This window comes from Wolffia australiana, chromosome 16, assembly GCF_029677425.1.
Source record: "Wolffia australiana isolate 7733 chromosome 16, ASM2967742v1".
NCBI classification, from domain to species: Eukaryota; Viridiplantae; Streptophyta; class Magnoliopsida; order Alismatales; family Araceae; genus Wolffia; species Wolffia australiana.
The window spans coordinates 8,006,461-8,026,916 of record NC_135850.1 but is presented as its reverse complement, the minus strand read 5'-3'; the positions used below and the strand labels follow the sequence as shown (position 1 = coordinate 8,026,916).

The window sequence follows — 20,456 nt, the reverse complement described above, 5'->3', positions numbered from 1 at the left end:
GATAGCCAACATTCAGATGGTTCCAAGGCATCGAACCATGCTCAAACATTCATTCTAGAACTCATTCTAGAGTAAGGTTAGTGCAGGCCATTTCTCTCTCTCATCTGCCAAGCCACTTGCCCCATTTAGCATATGGACCTAGCCAAATTTTGATTAAGTCCAGAGCGCTAGTCTGTTTCATTTCCTATTTTATTTTTGCATTAAAATGTTCCTTAAAATCCTAAAAATTCATTATTTGCTTATTAATATTTTTATAAATATTTTTATTCTATTTTAATTTTCTTTCTTTATATTTTTATTAGTTATTTATCTTGATAGGTAGTAAACCCAATTCTAAAATTCATAAAAAAAAATTATAACTATAGCACAAATTCGTTAGGAAAAACCCTTGCTCCTTGTGGATCGACCCTTACTCTCCCTACGCTAGTAAGGTTATTATATATTTTTGTTGTTTTAATTCGAATAAACCAACGACACTAATTAGTGAAGTTAAATCATCACTAATCACCCCTAAAATCTGAATTATCAGTGCACGCATGAGCGGCGATAGTTCTACTTGCACCTTCTGCCCTCAACCCATCGTACGGGTCATCGAGAGTCTAGTGGCATTCCCAAGTCACAGTTACTGTAGGTAGTGGTTGTTGGTGTCCCTCAACGCTAGATTTATATTTCTCACCAATTATATCATCGCACCATCACTTGCATTACATCCATGTTAGTCGTCTTCACCACATGACATGACTGCCCTCGCCATCGTTGTGGTGTAACACGAGCCGTTTGATCAATAGTGCCACTACCAAACTTGCGCAGCTGCGACAAATAAGATTCTCGACAGTAAGAAGCGGTGTCAACCATGGAGACGGTATGACTCGCATGGTTTACAGAGACAAGGGAAATGCGACTAGTACGCGAGGCTAGGATGGATCTGATCTTTAGCGGTGGGGCTAGCAGGTGTCCAGAGGAACGCTAGAGAAGATCAAGGCCAACGTCGTTGATCGTCGAGAACGATCAATGGTGAGCGGTTGGCCTCGAGCAACATTGGTAGCGTGGAAGATCTGTGCAGCTGGATATTAAGAGATTGAGGAGCGATTAGATCCATTGCACGACGCCCACAATAATCAGGCAGTGTAACTAGTAGACAGTGACGTTCAGCCTGGCGAATCCTTTGTAAGGTGCCCACTGTAACTAGGTAGTGTAACCTGTAGAGGGGTACTGACACGCTGGGGTGCGATCAGGCTAAACGTCCGTCAGTCGACAGATATTGATGGGGGACCATCTCGCCATCAAGACAGAACGATGCCAGCAATCTCACTGAGCCGCAGAAGCCGACACCCGTGACGCATCTTTCAAGTACTCCGCGTGAAGATGAAGCGCACCTGTTTTTGTTTATTTCTTTTATTATCATTGTTGTAATTTCTTCGCCGCATTCTGGACTAGGCCTTTCGTGTTTTGGCCTCATCCATTTTTGAACATATATTTTTGTTGATTTGAGAAAACTGCTCGTCTCGAGACGGTTCCCTCCAGTTACGCCCTATTGGGCATGCCCTCGGCCCTATATAAGGAAGGCATGCCCAAAAGGATAGGGCAGACTGGAATTCGGAAAAAATCAAGTGAAGTTCTTTCTTTGAGTTTCTTGCCCCTAGTTTATTCTACCATAGCTAGCCTTAGATAGTTTTACGATAGCCAAGTCATGGAAAAGCGTGGCCTCTCCACGTCGTAGTGTCAGTGGAGCATCGGCATCTCTATGTTCTGCCTTGTTCATCAAATTCTGCCTCAAGAGTCCCAATTCTTGAACGATTGGTTTCAAGAACCTGCCCAAGGAATGCAAATCTTGGAATCTTCGTGGAGCTGTCCCTGCACGCCCAGCCCTCACGCCTCTATCGTCAATCGACCGTTGCTCATTCTGGGTGTTGGCCTGCCACCGCTGCAGCCATTTACGGTGACGATCGGCTCGTTTGTTTCATTGGAGTCCTGCATCCACTTATCCAGATCAGATCATCTACAACACCTCATCCTTGCGGCGCGTGCGTCGCCCCTTCATTGCATGCCCAGGGGCCCTGCCTGCGTGCCGCATAGGGCGTGTGCCTAGTGTTACCATCATCCGGCTACTCACCCTCTTGGGTCAATGCCACAGTCATCGTGCCTGGCTCCTGCGAGGGCACCCTCGCAATGAGCATGATCACCACGCGGATCTTTGCACCCCTAGCGCCCTGTGCAGCGCAACCCTCTGTACCACGGCGCGCCCATCTCTAGTGATTCCAGGCATCATCGTGCAATTGACTCGCGTGCCACCTTGTGCACACCCATGATGTAGTTCTTCCTTGCATTGTGCCCGGTTTCATCGGATTGTTTACTCCTGCGCCAATTGCTCCTATGACGGACATCCCTCGCCAGGTTCCTCCATTCCCTCCCTCATCGCAGATCTTCTTTTACTTTCCTTTCAGTACTTGTCGATTTGTTCTTTGTGCCTCAAGAGATAGGACCCTATTCATCAAACCACGCTTACTCGACTTAGCGACAGTTAGGAATCCTCTTCGCGGTAGAACATTAATCGATTACTTGGGAAATTGGACGCCGTCGGGTGGTACGAGTACCCCTCACCTTATGCGTCGGACTTGGTCTAAAGGGACGTTGGAAAGTTGATTGTGCCCAATCGAACTTCTCCAATTTAACTGATCTTCATACTTTGTTAGTTTACTCATCATACTTGTCGTTACCTCTCAAACTTGCATCGTGGCATTTAGATATCTCGTGCATTCAATGTCGCCATCTCTGGTGCAATACGCGGCGATTGATCCCGACCGATAGCATATTACATCAGGTATTTGATCAGCCTTAGAGAGAAGCCAGAGCGGGTCTTAGATGACATAGTGACGAAGAATTAGAGAACATGACACATTGGCGATGGAGCGCTGGCAGACTGATCCTGCAGTCCTAGACAGATATGACATCAATAGCGGAAACAACAGCAGTTATTCTAGCGGTGAGTCTTTGCGGCAGGAATTGGCGAAGGCGGTAGTCAATCATTGATCATCCTCCTCCTCTGATCTACTCTAGAGAATACTGAAACTAACCTCCTCCATGGGAGGGAGGTGGAACCTCAAAGAAACATGCAAATTCAATGTTCACGATCAAGTTCTAAAACTGGGTTTAGGGCACACCATCCCTTATATAGGTAAGAGTGGTTGCTCTAATGGGACACTTGGGGGAATATCCAAAGATAGATATTCCCCTTGATTACCCATGTACAACAAGCAAAAACATACAAATAAATGATGCAGCCCAAAACACGGATGTCCCGTAGAAAATCCATAAAGATGTAAAATGAAACTAAGCAACTACCGGGACCGACTGTCATGCCGTGTACTTGAAGCTCGGGTCCTTCGCGTTGGCTCTAACTTCACAACACGGCTGTTGGCGAGCTTGAGCTGGAACTTCCATATGGTCCTCCATCACTCTGAATAAAATTCACATGTGCCAGAATTGTTCAGGGCCTTCCCCTTTTTATCTTTTCTCTCCACTCTCCCCCTTGATTCTTGATGCCATTGGGACACCATACCGATGATGACAAAGGTTGAACAGGGTTGTCAACTAGAATGAGTAGATCCAACGTGTCGAGGACCATGTGGTCACGTCTAGAGGCTGTACACTTGAGCAGTTCAACTCATCTTGCTCTGAGATCATTGAAATCTTGAACAACCAAATTTGATCTTTAATTTTTTTGGGTGTTATATTTATTTTAAGAAATAATTTAATTAAAAAAAATTATTCTAGTAAATCATAAATCATAATAATTATAACCAACTCAAAAAATATTAATCCTATTTAACATAACTAATAAAAATCTTAATCCTATTGATAATGATTATAGTCAACTCAAAAAATGTTCAAGAAAAAATTCAGAATTGGAATATAATTTAAGGTAGAAAACTCATAATTGATTCTGATTCAAAATAGCTTAGCCGATGCTTTGGGAGTGCTAGGTGACAATAGATGAAGAAGGTTATGAGTGGAATGGAGAGTGTTAAAGATTTATCGGGCTAATTGCGATGAAGATGATGGTTAGTATGCACTGACGAGGGCCAGAGGGGGGGCAAGTAATGATGATTTCAATGCCGCACCACCGATAGAGGTAGAGGAGGATACACACCGACAAAAGACAGAGTTGGATTTTGTGCATGATAACGGAAATCTAGGCTATCAGTGATAATAACCTAGGATAAGGGATGACTTTGTGAGTAGAAAAAAAGATAGAGATCACACTAATCTCGTCATCACGTGCCCAATGAGCCCAGGTGTGATTTTTCTTTATATGTCAGAATCTGAACATCAGTCCATTGATCCCTCACCTTTGGAGTACAAGAACAGACCCAAATAAGATATCAAATTTCTAAATCATTTCTGTAATCATAATTTGGAAGAAAATCGAAGAGTGTCTTTTTTCACAATGATGGCATGTTATATAGGTCCAAGATGCTAAATGTAGAGGATTGAGATGTGGAGCTCACAGATTCAATTTAGAGCAATTTGAGCTATTTTTATTCTCATTTTATTTTGAACAAAAAAATAGTAAAATGCTTAAACAAAATGAGAATATTATTCTAAAAATATAATACAACTACAAGATTTTATGTAAATATAAATTTATATTTTCTGAGTTATAAAAATATTTTGTTATAAAATTTATGCCAGAAGATTATGTTAAAATACTATAAAATATAGAAAAATTAGAAATTCACTAAAAAAATGTAATAAATCATTATAAACCATAATTACATGCATTAATGATAATTTATATGAGAAAAAATGCTTAATATAAATGAAATTACTTCAAATTTATGATGAGATTTGTGGCTAGAGGTCTCCATATATATTATCAATATCTGGGAGTTGAGATGTTGAGTTCTGTAAACATTCAGACTATGAATTTTTTTCATGATGCCCCAATGGTATTTCCTCAAAATGCATTACAGTCTTCCTTTTCCTTTCTTTGAGGAAAAAACTTTACTTTTCCTAAACATAAGTGGGTTATGAAAAGAGCATTAGGAATCCCATGGAACATATTTGAATTTTTTATCTATTCCATCTGCATTCTTGTAGGAATATATTTTTAAGGAATGATCACCCCAACGATTTCTTATGTATACATTTGATTAAATAAACATGTTATCTAAATTGTGGTCTGACCTTAGTAGCAGTTAATTAACAAGAGAAAATATATTAAAGTATTCCTCTCTACAGTTCTCTACATATGTGTTATTCGACAATATTTTCATGTTTCTTGCAATAATCAACTTCCTTATACATACTCTCTCCATGATTTTAATCTATCAGTGTGTAATCAACAAATCATTCTTGATTGACAGATAGACATTTTCTTGTACATATGAAATACGAGACTGTCACGTTTCTTCGTGATAGATTTAAAGATTATTTATTTGTGTTGACCCACATGTCTCACATATGCATAGGAAAGATAGATCAGTTATTATATATTAAAAGCATTTACAATGAGGATTTTAACACATTGAGGACTGAGTAGAATCTTAAGGATATATCCTTGAAATACATGTAAGCTCCATTATGTGGACATTAAAAAAAGGCATCACATGTTGAATATTAAGAAGTGTATGATACATACCTCGTGATGTAGTTAGCATATGATTGAAAAGTAACCCTGGTAGGGGTTATCGCCCTCAAGACTCATTCACATCTAGGACTAGTTTAAATGTCTAACACTAGTATATGTGTGTTAGATATTAACCATGTTGACTTTCCCCCTTGTAACGGTATTATTTTTCTTTTCCATGGTGGACGATTGCACATAAGGCTTAATGTGCGAAGGGCACATTATAGTGTATCCCTATAAAAGGAGAACACATTAGGGCTCCCTACATTGTTTTTTTGGAATTATACTTGGGCTTCGATAACATGCATTTTTAATACTTTAATCTGATCGTGTTTACATGATTATTTGTATTAAATTACTTATATTTGCATGTTATGAAGCTCAATTTGAGCTAATCTACTTTTAGATGATATTATGAATTTTCTACATTTTATATATTTTTTATGGATTTTTATGACAATAGATTATGAATTAATATAATTTTCAGAGACAGAATATGAATTTTTGGAATTTTTTGAAAAATGTGATTTTTCTATGTCGAGATATATGTTTATATATATTTTTTGTGTTTTTATTTTATTTTATATGAATTTTAGAAAATATTTAAGTCTTTATTTTCACCGCCACATGTCATCGTTCTATTTGTCAATGGCAAAACATTTGAACTTCATAGAATGATTGACAACAACCAATCATTAACTCCATTCATGATTGGCAAAAAAGAGGCTTTTTTTTTGTTAGTCCACTTCATCCTGTTCAGAAAAAAGTCAAATTCCTTAGTTAAATGGCATTATGGCATTGCAAGGTTCATACGTTCAATTACTATCGTATCCTTTGCTCTCTCTATCTCATCATCATATTGTTATGTAAAAGTCTACGTTCAATTCCTCTTTTCATGAATAATTTAGGTTGAATTATATACATACAAATAGTACTCAGTATTACTATCTCACTCTAGTATTTTTATTTTATCATATCTTTAATCACTATTGGAAGAATTAAATCCTTAATCATCGTTCCCTGTGGAGTCGATCCGTACTCATCACTAACTAAATATTGTTAAGCAAGTACGGTTAAATATATTTTTATTGAATAATCTCAATTACCACGACAAATTAAAACCCCTAAATTTGAGATGATCAGGCTTCCAAGTCCATAAGCAATAGATGGAGCCACCGGCCTGTTGGAGCCATTCCATAGCCATCAAAGAAGATTCAAGCAGCTTAGGTGACCCTATTCCGCGAGCATGACACCTATAGATAGACTCTTAGATTCATCAATTTTGTGTAAGAGCTTAAATAATCTCAAGCGGCATTTTCAGGTTCTTATATGTCGTCGTCACCATATAAAAATGAAATAGTTTTTCCAGCATTCCCTCTAAGAGATGAAGAGCGTACGCTCAAGCGCAGCCCATTAGAGCTACTGCTAGAACAAGACCAGCTTATAGTGTCACTCCAAGCACAAGCACTTGGAGGCATGCTCTTGAGAGGGCCTGTTGGACCCTTGCTCAGTGCATCCTGCTAAGTGGGCCAGTGCATGGCAAGTCTAACTAGGCCCTGCTGAGCATGGCCAATGCACGCAGCCGACTAAGTGGCCAGTACTTGGACAGCCCAATGAGGCTTAGTGTGTTTGGTGCACAAAGTGACCTAATGCTCAATGGCCAAGTAGGCCCCCGCTTAATGCAACCTTATGCATATGACCTACTAAGTAACAATCTCTTGGGCAATGCAGTGCATGTAGCCCATTGAATAAGCCAATGCTAGGTGGCCCAATCCTGTCCCCAACTTAAAATTTATCAAGCGCTTGAGGCCCGCTAAGAGGGCCAGTGCATGGGAAACCCAATTGTGCATGCACTCAAAATTGGCCCCGCATGGCCATTGCTTGACACAGCCTAGCAGGGCGCGATTTAGACTTGGGAAATTTCCATATGCTTTCTAATCCCCAGATTGAATCAAATGGGAAAATAAGGAAACATTTTATAATTGTTGTGAGTAATAATAATTTTCTACTTATTTACTGTGCAATCATTCATCTCCATAATATTTATGTCGATTTCAGTTTCAACATCGTATCTAACTTCACTGATAATGAGAACATGTTTGATTACAAAATGGAAAGGCCATGTAATTTTGGTATCTAATCAAAATAATTCGGGCAGTCACCTAATGTGACACCATATAACACCGGTTATTTAATTACATGCATCTGATTTATATATTTATTCATGTCTTCAAACCATGCATATTAGGTATTGAGAGCAATATGTGCTATCCTATGTGGGACTATTATGCTCGTTTCAACATGGGTGGAATGTTGAGCACGTGTATTAAATATAGAGTATGATTTCTAAAATTTCTTATGTTGTGCACAAGTCAGTATGTCCATATTAAATTCAACAACGAGTTATTATTTTCATACACCTACGTGGAGTTACAATTCCTCATGTTGAAAAATATAAAATTTCAATTTATGTTTTCTTATCATGTATTCACATCACAGTGGTATTGGAGTTCCCATGTTGAGTGGAGTTGATTTCCCTCATTAAATGAAGTTTTGTTCTTCCAGCTTGGACACATGGAGCAGAAAATATGTTTTACTGAAACTAAGTCAAACAATCACACTGAACAGAGCACTATAGATTCATGGGCACAACATACAATTGAGTCAAATTCAACAAACTGTCCATATCCTCCATGTTGAAACATATTTGAAGGGATATCAATGGCCCAATTTCTAAGGTTTGTATAGATTCTACATATCTAGTCATTTTGGAAAACAATTAGTTGGTAATGAGAAAGCTAAGGCTGGATCATTCATTTAGAAATGTTTATCAACACTTGTTACATTAAGATAGGGAAGCATTCGTGAGCACATCATGCAAATGTGTAACATCGTAGAGCAAATGTCTGAGATTGACAAACAAATGCTGGATAAATATGTGGTTAAGTACTTCTTACTAGTATTACCATCATCGTTTGATATTTTCAAGGTCTCCTACAACATGGTCAAAGAGAAATTCTCACTTAATGACCGAGTCTACGATGAACAAAATGAACTTATCAGTTCAGGATGATAGGAACAAGCAGTCATGACTTCAAAGACCAAGAAGATGCGGCAAAGGGACACAACAAAGCTCAAAATTGTTCAGAAAGTGAAGTGTTACTCTTGTAGAAAGCTCAGTCAGAAAGACTCCGATAAGAGGAGGTCATGATTGGATAAATGTCAATCAGGTAATATTGCGCACATAACAATGCATGACCAAAAGCTAGCATCAGCTTCATGATCAAATTAGTAGGTTGAATCAACACTTATCGAGTAAGATAATCTGTGGCATAGAAGACTGGGATATACAACCCAATCATGAGTGCAAATAATAGTGAAGGAGGGAAATCGAAAATGAACTGAAGAAAATAAGTGACGGTGACAGAGCAGGCGTACCTCATCAATGTCCATTGTCAGACGTCTAGGCTTCGTGCATTCGGCCTGGTGCGGCGACGTCGAAGGCGATGGAGCTGAGGCGCAGATGAAGGTTGGCTAGCGGTGAGGAACAGATTGGTCAGTCGTGCAGCATGGATGACGACGCCGAGTGCGAGGGGGACGACAACCCGGACTGATGACAGCCGAGGTGATGCCCGTGGACGTGACGGTGCGCTAGGCATGCGGCCGGTAGCGTGGCAACGGCCCGGCGAGGCAGTGACGGCCGCGCACAAGTGGGCGGCATCGGCGCACCCACGGGGGGCGGCATCGGTTGGCAGCTCCTCAGTGTCACGCACGCCGCGCCATCGTCGGCGCGCGATGGACGGGGCAGCGGCAGAATGGCGGTCCTGCGGCGTCGCGCGCGGGCGGCGGTGTCGGCGTGCAGGCGGGCTCGCAATGGCGGCTGGTCCTGGCACGACGTTGCACGCAGACAGCGGTGTCAGCGCAAGGACACACGAGCAGTGGCGGCGGCGGCTGTGATGCCGGTTTGCACGCGGGAAGCAGCGTCGGCGCACAGACACATGAGTGGCGGTGGCAGGCTGCACAGCAAGCTCTCGTGCGGGTGGCAACGTCGCCGCACGGCAAACGGGATGACCGCGTTGGGGGGGGTCGGTGCCGCGCGCGGGCGGTGGGAGCGGCGCGTGAGGACACGGAAACTATGGCAGCAGGCGGCTCGCAGCGATGCGCGCGCGCACAGGCAACGTGGAGTGCGTGAAACTTGGGCGGCGGCAGCTGGCGGCTGGCGGTTGGCGGCGCAGGCTCCTCTATTCCTTCCCCTTCCCTTCTCCTCCATCTTCGCTCCTCTTCCCTTCTCCTCTTGGATCGTGACCCTCTTCATTCATGAACTTCAATTTTCATAATGCAAAAGGGTGTCTTAGGGCATCATCCATCGTTTCCTTTATTATAGGGGAACACGGATGGACCCCTAAAAGCTACAAAATAAGGAAAAATAAGAAAAAGGAAGATAGTTCTAAAATTCCTCAGTGGGTGGAGGGGAAGATCCTTATAGACTGGATTTCCCCTCACTACAACGGGAAAGTAATGGCGATCGGAACGAAGGAAAATGTGAGAAATGTGGATAGACATTCAGATGAAAACAACAAAAGAAAACAAAGATAGCGTGCCCGTCACCTTGGTTTGCCGGGAGGGCTGAACGCAAACCAGTGGCGATGTCGATGACGATGGCGACGTCTCCAACGACATTTCTAGGGGCTTAGGCTAAGCGGCACCATCATTTAGGTTCCTTGGATTTCACTAATTTATATGGTTGTGTTGATTTTATAATGGCTAAACACTTAATGCCTTAAATAAATCTATCTATAAAAGTCATAATCTTCTGGATTTAGTTCACACGAATGTGTGTGGACCATTTGACTCTTCATCGGCCAAAGAGCACTTTGTGACCTTTACAGATGATTTGTCCAAATCATATTTTATCTCATCCTTGAGAAATATGATGTTTATAAATTGCTTAAGGTATTGAAATTGGAGGTATAAAAACAACTAATTAAATCCATCATATCAGTCAGATCTGATAGCGGAGGTGAGTACTACAAGTGATACACTAGTAAGACCCAAATGATGAGACTTTTGCCCTATTCCAAAACGCACGTGGGATAGCTCCACAATATACCATGATAGGAAGTCTGACAGGAATGGGGTAGCTGAACGGAGAAATAGAACGCTTAAGAAAATGGTTAAAGGTATGATGAGTCACTCAACTCTATCAGTCTCATTGTAGAGTGAAGCGTGGAGAACATCAGTGCATATACTAAACAAGGTTCCTACAAAGTCTATAGGGCAAAGTCCATATAAGTTATGGGCTGGTAAAAGACCTTTGGATTACTTGCATTTATAGAGTTGCCCTATTGAAATCAAGCATTACATCCAAATGAGAGGTGTTTGTATTTAATGACAATTAGTGACTAATTTATTGGCAATCTAGAGAGTTCAAGGTGCTACAAGTTTGACTGTCCCACACATGTCACTATGATTGTTAAGTATAACCAAGCCATCTTGATTTAAGAAGGTTGTGTGAGTGTCGTAGTAAAGGACTTTGCCTTTGGGGAGTTGGCAGAAGATACTTTGGATTTTCATCAGGGTCATTAGGGTAGAGAGGACACTAGCTCTTGAAGATAACCACTTCAAGTGACTCAAAGGCTTACGAATTATTGTTCCAGGTATGGATAATATTTCACGAGTACCGGGGTTAGTCCCATGAAAACCTCAAACACAACCATCATGGGAACCTCAGGTAGAAGAAAATCTACTTGAAGCTCAAGAAGTTATCCTAAGAAGATTTATGATAATCCCAAAATTTGGAGTTTAACTAATGATTTTAAGACTTGTTTAACTTATCAATGTGTGAGGATCTGAGATTATTCAACAATTATTTAACCTCACTAACCTAGGGTGAGTAAGGGTCGAACCACAAGGAGCAGGTAATTCTTTTTATTTCTATTCAATCTATTGTGTTCATTCTTTTAATACAATAAATGTTTTAAAGTATAATAGATTTCAATAATCGATTTACTAATTATGGTTTGCTTGTTTTAATGTAGAGTTTAAATTTTAAATTCAAATATCAGACAGATCTGGACTACGTCTCAGATCTGTCTGAGATTTGCGGTGGCTGCGCACAATGTGTGCAGCGGCAGTCCGCCGCTGTGCGCTGCGCGACTGGTGGCACACGGCTGAACAGTGTGCTACCGCACGCGGCTATGTGCGGTAGCGGCCAGCGGCTGGGCACAATGTGTGCAGCGGCAGTCTGCTACTGCGCGCTGCGCGTGGCGTGTGCGGCAGCAGCTTGCGACTGTGCACCCTGCGCCCAATGGCGCACGGGTGTGTAGTTGTGTGCAGCAGCAGCCTGCGGCTGCGCACAACTTGTGCGGCAGCAGTCTGCCGCTGTGCGTTGTGCTGCGGCGGTGGTATGCCGCTGTGCGCTGCGCGCGTGGCGATGGTTAGTTGTTGTGCAACAACAACTAACTCAAATACGCAGATTTAAAAATAATTTTAAACAGATCTAGTTGGATAAGTTAGAAATCTAAATTTCTAACCCAACTTAATCTGTCTTAAGAGTGATTCAACTACTGTATTCTAAGAAATCACACGTACCTTGTGTCAGGCTCCTTCACGGCTAGCGAGTGATCTTCTTCCTTAGAATCTTCTCAGCTTGCTTCTTCACTCAACTCAATTGCTCATCAACAATAGAGGGTCTACAGAATTTTGAATTAAACAACACTTCCACTCTCAAAACCAAAATTCTAGACAATGTAAACATTGTTCTTGAGATAGTATTTATTGGATTTCTTCTCCCTAAACTGCTTGGATCTTTTGAATGGTCCAGCTTGATCCATAACCGCGATTTGACTTGGTTCATGCTGATCCATAACCGCCATTTGACTTTGTCCAGCTTGATCCATTTTTCACCCATGTGCATTATCTCCAACTATCTGTGCTTATTTAAACAAAGATGAGATCTAATCCACTTGATTCATAGAATCAAGTGGGGTTAGTCAAAAGAAACATATATTGAGTAGGAGAATATAAAAAATTCGTCATTATATATGCTTAGATGATGATATAATTTATCACAAAATTATGTTTATCTGTTTACTAGATAAAGATGCCCAACAATTCCATCAGATTTTGCCGTATACTTATCAGGTCAAGAGATGGGTCAAGGGAAAAATGTGACCAACTCGTTTTAACAAGCTATTACTTTTTTAAACTCTTAACATCGGCTTAAAGAGATGGAGTATCTTGAATCCATGTGTTACTAATAAATCATAGACTTACCATTAGGGAAGTACCCAATTGGTTGTAAGCGGGTGTACAAGACTAAGCTTATTGCTAATGGTGTTATCGAGCAATACAAGGCCAGATTTCTTGTGAAAAGGTTATACATATAGGGATAGCCATCGGCTACTGTGAGACATTTCTCCTGTCTCATCAAATGACTCCTTCCAAATACTGTTGGTGTTAGTATCTCAAATTAATTTAGAGCTACATCAGATGGATGTCGAAATGTCTTACCTGAATGGCAAGTTAAATGAGGAAGTGTGCATACAGCAATCTCAAGCTATTCAGGTCAATTGGAAAGGAAGCATGGTCTACAAGCTGAATGGAACAGATTATAGGCCACAACAAGCTTCTATACATTAGTGCTTCAAATTTCATGAAGTCATCATCATCTTTGCCTTCAGGACAAAAAAATTTGATCAATGTATATACCTCAAGCAACGCTAGAGTAACTGGGTTTTCTGGTACTCTATGTTGATCATATATTTCTGGCTACTTCAAGTCTTAGTTTGTCGTAGGAGACCAAATAATCCCTCTCCAACCATTTAGATATGAAAGGACAAGTGTGAAGCCTACTTCGTCGTTGGACCTGAATTTCACCAAGATAGATTCTTAAGCATTCTAGGACTATCACAAAAGTCTTATACATCAAATGTGCCTCAGAGGTTTCGATACCGTTCCCTTGGAAAGGACCCTATCGTCAAGGGATGCAAATTACAGAAATAGAGAGCCCTCATCCTCATGAGGAACGAGTTTCTGTTGTATCCAAACCTTATGCTGCAATATTTCAAAAAAAACATATGCTCCAAATGTTGGGTCTCTCAACTATGACCAAATGTGTACACGATCTGACCTTCTTTCGTCAATTGGGTATCTTGAAAGATACCAAGGTGACCTCGGACTCTTGCATTGACAAGCTGCCAAGAAGGTTCTACACTTTTTGCAAGAAAGGAAAGATATGGTGCTTACGTACAAGAGTCAAAGTCATGGGATTCTCGGATCAAGACATTGTTCAACATTTACATTTGAGAAGATCAACATCTGGTTATATTGTCTCAAGGAGATTTTCTCATGGTCTAATATTAAGCAGAAGAGAATCTTGGCATTTACAATGGAATCTGAGTGTGTGGCTTGTTTCTATGCATCTTCATAAACCATATGGTTGAAGAACTTCATGTCACATCTTAGGGCTGTTTGCCCCATAAATAAGTCCATACATATATCATGACACTGATGCAGTTGCAAAGTTCTCTAATAATAACAAGAGCTCAAGTGTTTGTCAGTACATGGAGGTAATGTTGTAAGTTGTAAGGACAGGGTCAGAGATGGAATAGTTTTCATTGATCACATAGAGACTGCTTCAATGCGAGCTGACCTGCATACTAAGTCGTCTCACTTGGTACCTATTGCGGACATGTCTTAAATATGGGTCTCTCCAATTTCCCTTGGTTTGTGCATTGAGAGCTCTCACTGAAGATATTGATGTTCTCATGTAATACCACTTTGTTTCTTGGATTGCTTCTACATGAACCATGGTTGTTTGAAACATTTTTTTGGAATGAAGCTCGAGTTGTTATCATGATAATATGAGTTTATCAAATATCTTGCATATTGATATTTAATGTCTTAAATATGGGTCTTCCCGATTGATCATTAGTGCACATATGCCGTGAAGGTGTATTGCCATTATGACTGTTATTTACAACAGATATTATCATCATATGTGCACTAATGATCCCTGAATATGTACGCTTGGCCCATGCACGTCATGGTTAGGCATTAGGGTTCACCGCATCTTGTTTTCGAGCCATAGAAGGAGCCATTTATTGCACCAATTCGCCCACACCAGTCATTCATCCTCACGTGACGAGTAAAATTCACACTGCTACCGATGAAACATGAAAAGATAAAACAACATAGATAGGTCGGTGAACATGCGGAAAAGCTCGAAACTACCTCCGTTCTCACGAACCTCACGTAGTAAAACATGGCCACCGGCAAGTCAGCGGGGATAGAGAGCGCGGGCGGCATCGAACCACGTCGATTCTTCGCGCTGGCGGCGCCGTCGCTATCCCGGTGTCGGACCCGTCGTCCCCACTAGTAGCCCCGCGAGGAAGCAGCGCCACAAGAAATTGATAAGAAGAGACACCGCGAACGCTTCCGCGCTCATCTCCACATAAATCCCATCCCTGCTGGGGCTTTAAATCCTACGAAAACCAAAAAAGAGAAAAAAAAAAAAGAGCTCTCCTCTCCCTTTGCGAGAACCCAGCCATGTCGGACAGAGGCGACACCCACCTCTTGCAAGAGCTCGAGGCCCTTTCCCAGACACTTCACCCGCCCCGCGCGCGCCGGACCACCTCCCTAGCCCTCCCCCGGGACCATGCCGCCGTCCCCGCCGAGCCCCCGGCTCGCCCTGCCGAAGAGCCATCCCCGCACCGCCCCCGAGCCCGGCGCATGTCCCTCTCGCCATGGCGCGCTCGCCCGAACCCGCCTCCCCGGGAAACGCCCGACGAGGACGACGACAAAGCTATCCCCGCGGCGACGACGGAAAAGAAGGGGATATGGGGCTGGAAGCCGATCCGCGCGCTGTCCCACATCGGTATGCAGAAGCTTGGCTGCCTCTTCTCCGTGGAGGTTATCTCCATCCATGGCCTGCACGCGTCCGTCAACGGGCTCCGCCTCTCCGTCGCGGTGAGGAAGAAGGAGACCAAGGACGGCGCGGTCCAGACCATGCCCTCCCGCGTCCTCCAGGGCGTTGCCGACTTCGACGAGACCCTCTTCCTCCGCTGTCACGTTTACTGCAGCGGCGGAAAGCAGCCCAAGTTCGAGCCCCGACCGCTGCTCGTCTACGCCAAGGCCGTGGACGCGCCCGAGCTCGACTTCGGCAAGTCCCCCGTCGACCTGAGCCAGCTCGTGAAGGAGTCCATGGAGAAGAACTTCCAGGGCGTGAGGGTCCGCCAGTGGGAGCGCAGGTTCAAGCTCTCGGGCAAGGCCAAGGGCGGGGAATTGACTGTGAAGCTCGGGTTCCAGCTCATGGACGACGGCAGCGCCGCCCTATACGGCGGCGCCGCCAAGGCCAATGAGCTTTCTTCCTCCTCCAGCCGTCAAATCTCCAAGAATTCCTTCAGTATCAGCAGCCCCCGGCCCGTGCCGCAGCCGCGCCCCCCGGAGTCCCCCGCCATCGACGACTTCCTTCTCGACGAGCCCGCCACCGTCTCCTCTCCCCGCACGCCCGAGGACCACGAGTTGCCTGAATTCGATGTCGTCGAGAAGGGCGTGGAGATCAAAGCGAGGTCGGAAGACGAGACCGACGACGATAAGTCGGCCGCGAGCGAGGCGGTGGTGGTGAAGGAGGTGGTGGAGCCGGCGCCGGACCCGGCTCAGCAGCGGCGCTTAACGGAGTTAGACTCGATCGCGAAGCAGATCGAGGCGCTGGAGTCGATAATGGCGAGAGCGGAGGAGGACGACGACAAGGAGGAGAAGAAGCTGGACGTGGAGGAGGAGACGCTGACGAGGGAGTGGCTTCACATGTTGGACGGGAAGAAGACGGACGTAGCGGTGGCGAGAGGGTTCGTCCCCGAGCTAGGGAAGGGGCTGGGGGCGGTGATTCAGACTAAGGACGGGGGGTTCTTGGCTGCCATTAACCCTTCCAACGCGGAGATCCCGAGAGAGGACGCTCCCAAGCTGGCGATGCAGATATCGAAGCCGCTCGTGCTCAAGGACCAGAAGGGCGCCGCTGGGTTCGAACTTTTCCAGAGGATGGCCGCCATGGGTGCCGAGGAGCTGAGCTCCAGGCTGCAGTCTTTGTCCGCCATGGAGGAGCTCGTGGGCAAGACTGCGGGGCAGATCGCGTTCGAGGGCGTGGCCTCCGCCGTGATCAGCGGCAGGAACAAGGACGGGGGGACGTCCGGAGCGGCTAAGTCCGTGACCGCGGCCAAGGCCATGGCCGCGGCGTTGGAGGCGGGGAGGAAAGAGAGGGCTCTCACCGGGATTTGGAACGCCAGCGAGACGGCCGTGCCGGCGGAGTTGCTACTCTCTGTGGTGATTCAGAAGGTCGAGGCCATGGCGATGGAGGCGCTCAAGATCCAGGCAGACATGGCAGAGGACGAGGCCCCCTTCGACGTGTTAACGTTAGCCGGGAAGGACGACCCGAACCAGCCGCTAGCCTCCGCGGTCGCCGTTGACGAGCTAACCGAGCCAGGAAGCTCTATTACTCTAATGGCAGTCGTTCAGGTGAGGGACCCTCAGAGGAGATACGAGACGGTAGGCGCGCCGGTGGTGGCTATCGCCCAGGCTTCGGCGTCCACGGCTGGGAAGGAAGAGGAAGCGACGTTCATGGTGGAGAGCGTACACGTTGCGGGGATAAGGGTGAAGGGGCCGGGGAAGAAGAGCGGCTGGGACGGGGAGACGCAGAGGCTGACGGCAGCTCAATGGCTGGTGACCAACGGGATGGGCCGGGCGGGGAAGAAGTCGAAGGCAACGACCCCCAAAGCTGGCCAGGATACCCTCTGGAGCATGTCTTCGCGTGTCATGGCCGGGATTTGGCTGAAGCAGGTGAGAAACCCGGACGTCAAGTTCCCACGGCAAGCGTAGATTTCTTCAACGAGTGCAAATCCGGGATCCTCTGTAAATTTGAACTCATAGTAATAAGATAAATAATTTTTCTTGCCGTGATGGCATATTATCTTGTGTGGCCTCTCAGGACTTTATCGAAACGTGGCCTACTGGCAAGCGTAGATTTCTTCAACGAGTGCAAATCCTGGATCCTCTGTTAATTTGAACTCATAGTAATAAGATAAATAATTTTTCTCGGCGTGATGGTATATTATCTGTGTACCTTTCCAGGACTTTATTGAAACGTGGCCTACTAGCCTTGTAGATGTTGTTTCGTGTTCCTTTATTTTATTTTATCCTTTTTCTCGATGATACCGTGTGCGTTGTGGAGGCGACCTCCTTCAACAACCACATATTGGTGTGTGTCTGCGTGGAGGAATCCCGATGGTATTTCTCTATCGCGGGATGCAAACAGAATAAAAAAGTAGTTTCCAGGATTTTATGACGTGAGGAAAATTGGTTGGTTTGTTGGCTTTCTTGGCAGAAACTTTTAACTGAAATTTGTGGTTGAAAACGGAACGCAATTATATGTTCTGTTCATTTTCGTGGATCTTGGAATTATCAAAATTTTAAACGTGGGATCCCGTTTGAAAGAATTGTCAAAGATGGAAGAAAAAGATCTCTCAAAAGTGCGCTAGAATCGGGCTTTATAGCATTTCGGAACTGCATGCTCCCTGCTATGTTTCCTTTGACTAGTTGACTAGTTCAGGCCAGCGGGTGCGGATCCAGATCAAATTGTCGATAGATTTCATTATTTAAGTAATCGCATTAAAAAATGGGATGTATGGATCATGATGTTTTCATTTTCAACCGAAACTTAATGCCTGTCTATTCTAGATAATATTTTCAGATAGAGAATGGTAAATCAAAGATGCAGAGTTGCACCTTCTTGCACATAGTATGTTCAATGCTGATTTGTTTAATTTTGCAAGTATTGCTTTGAATATATGCATATTGCTAATACATCATTGACTTCAAAGCCCTAAGAGTTGTCTGAGGAAGGACAGAAAACAAACTTTAAGTGTACTGTAATGTAGAAGTCTAGTATATAAAATCAGATAATTAAGAATATAGCACTCTGGTGTCTGGACTTTATGGATATCCAAAGGGTAAATTTTGGATCTTAGTGTTGTCATGAGAAGCACAATTTATTGTTTTGGCACCATTGTTTTATTGGAAGACAAGAATATCTTATGACATGCTGATGTAACACGACGATCTGAATTGATACCTCGTGTTATGTCAAGATGATAAACACAAAAATGCAAGTTAATGACGTGGAATATTAAGATGATTCGAGAAATAACGAGAAGTACGTTGATCGTCGAATGATTCGAGACACAGATCAACTATACGACATGAGACGGATTAGTCATGATCGAGCTCCCAATGCTCCACGTAACCAGATAGAAGGGACCGACGTGGTGGGGGACGTTCTTGTCCAAGAACGTCCACACCACCAACGTAATCGATAAGATCCGACACCGTCAATAAGATCGCCAACACAAGTGAATTTAAAATTCACATTTAAATTCACTCCAAGGCCATAAGCAATCTGGGGATCCATACTGAAAGAGATAAAATAACACTTAAGGAGGAAAGGGAAGAGGAGCCGACCTGGCTTGACGTATGAAGATCCTGAGTTGTTTGACGACAGGTCGAGCAGGAAATCCGAAACTCGATGGTGCAGAACGTGTTGACCGAATGCGCTTGACTGCAAATAGTGGTCAAATCGTAACTGGAGGAGTACTCTTGCCAGACTCGTGTAGCAGGCTGAGGAGGTCAAGTGAGAAGATCTTGAAGATCAATGCACTGATGTGATCACTCCTGACGACTGGCGTTACTCCCTGGAGGATAATCCGGGCCAATCAGCCAAGATGGCTCAGAATCCACCGACCAACGCAGATCAAAAGATGGCGCCCAAATCAAATAGTTCAGCAGAATGTAAACGTTGTCGGAATGGCACTTTCGATTTCTTCTTCCTTGTGTAGACGGTGGAGGGTCCGAGCAATCCAAATCCACCCTCTCTTGCCACTTCACAAGGGCGTTCGGACTTCAAAAAAAGAATTTCCCGGCGCAGATTATTTCAGCCATCCAGAAGAACAGGGGAAATGGAGGGGCGCCGTCCGTGAAAGTTTATTCTGTTCGGGTCGACCCAGCTGTCTCCTTCTTGAGGAATCTGCTCCGTGGGCAGGCTCGAATTAAACAGGAAAAGAGAAGACTGGGAATTCCCGCTCGTTCGTCATGGAGAGATCTACGGCCACAGCGAGAAGTTGCCTCGTCGAATGAGAATCTTGCCGATTGGGGCTCCAAGGCACAACAAGATCTCCCCAAGGGAGAGGGAAAAGGGGTTCTTCAGAATTCAAGAGTAACAACAACAGTGCTTCTCTTCTTCTTTGACGATCTTCTTCGATAATGATTTCTCCTTTTTCAGAAGAAAGGTGGGACCAAATCGATCAACCAGAACAAAATGATGAACAAGAGAAAGAAATAACTGCCAACAACATCAACGAGATCTGAAAAATTCTGAACACACTGACTTCTTTCTTAACTTCCACTTCTCCCCTACTTAAAAGGTGGGAGAAGTGGCAGTTATGGAAGCCCAAATTGGGCCACCATTAAGGGGAATGCCTATTTTTTAGGGGGAGAAGAAGCCCATTATGGATTTCTTCCCCCCTAAAGATGACATTTAAACACAACTAAAATAAACACGAACGACGGGGGGGAGGCTGGTACTCATACAGGAGGGGCCTCCAACAATTCAAAAATGATGAAAAGGAAAAGTACACGAAGACGTCTCGGCACTCTCCAAGACGATGCGACTGTTTCTTCAAGCTTGATAGTGGAAGTGCTGGTTCTTCACATCGGCTCTGGCTCCGCATAAGGGCTGGCGATGAGTCTGGACGCGATCAGCTGGTTGGTCCTCCATCACATG

At 44.0% G+C, this 20,456-nt stretch overlaps 1 protein-coding gene across 1 annotated transcript; it reads left to right on the top strand.

Moving 5' to 3' along the window:
- Nucleotides 1-15,108: 15,108 nt before the first annotated feature.
- Nucleotides 15,109-17,588, top strand: PMI1 (plastid movement impaired1). The gene has a single exon (XM_078588144.1). It carries the CDS (start codon nucleotides 15,179-15,181, stop codon nucleotides 17,498-17,500), a length of 2,322 nt encoding a protein of 773 aa, XP_078444270.1. The 5' UTR covers nucleotides 15,109-15,178; the 3' UTR covers nucleotides 17,501-17,588.
- The last annotated feature ends 2,868 nt before the right edge of the window (nucleotides 17,589-20,456 follow it).

What these genes read in the sequence shown, in the direction of transcription:
- PMI1 (XM_078588144.1), top strand. Translation starts at nt 15,179, where the DNA reads ATGTCGGACAGAGGCGACACCCACCTCTTGCAAGAGCTCGAGGCCCTT.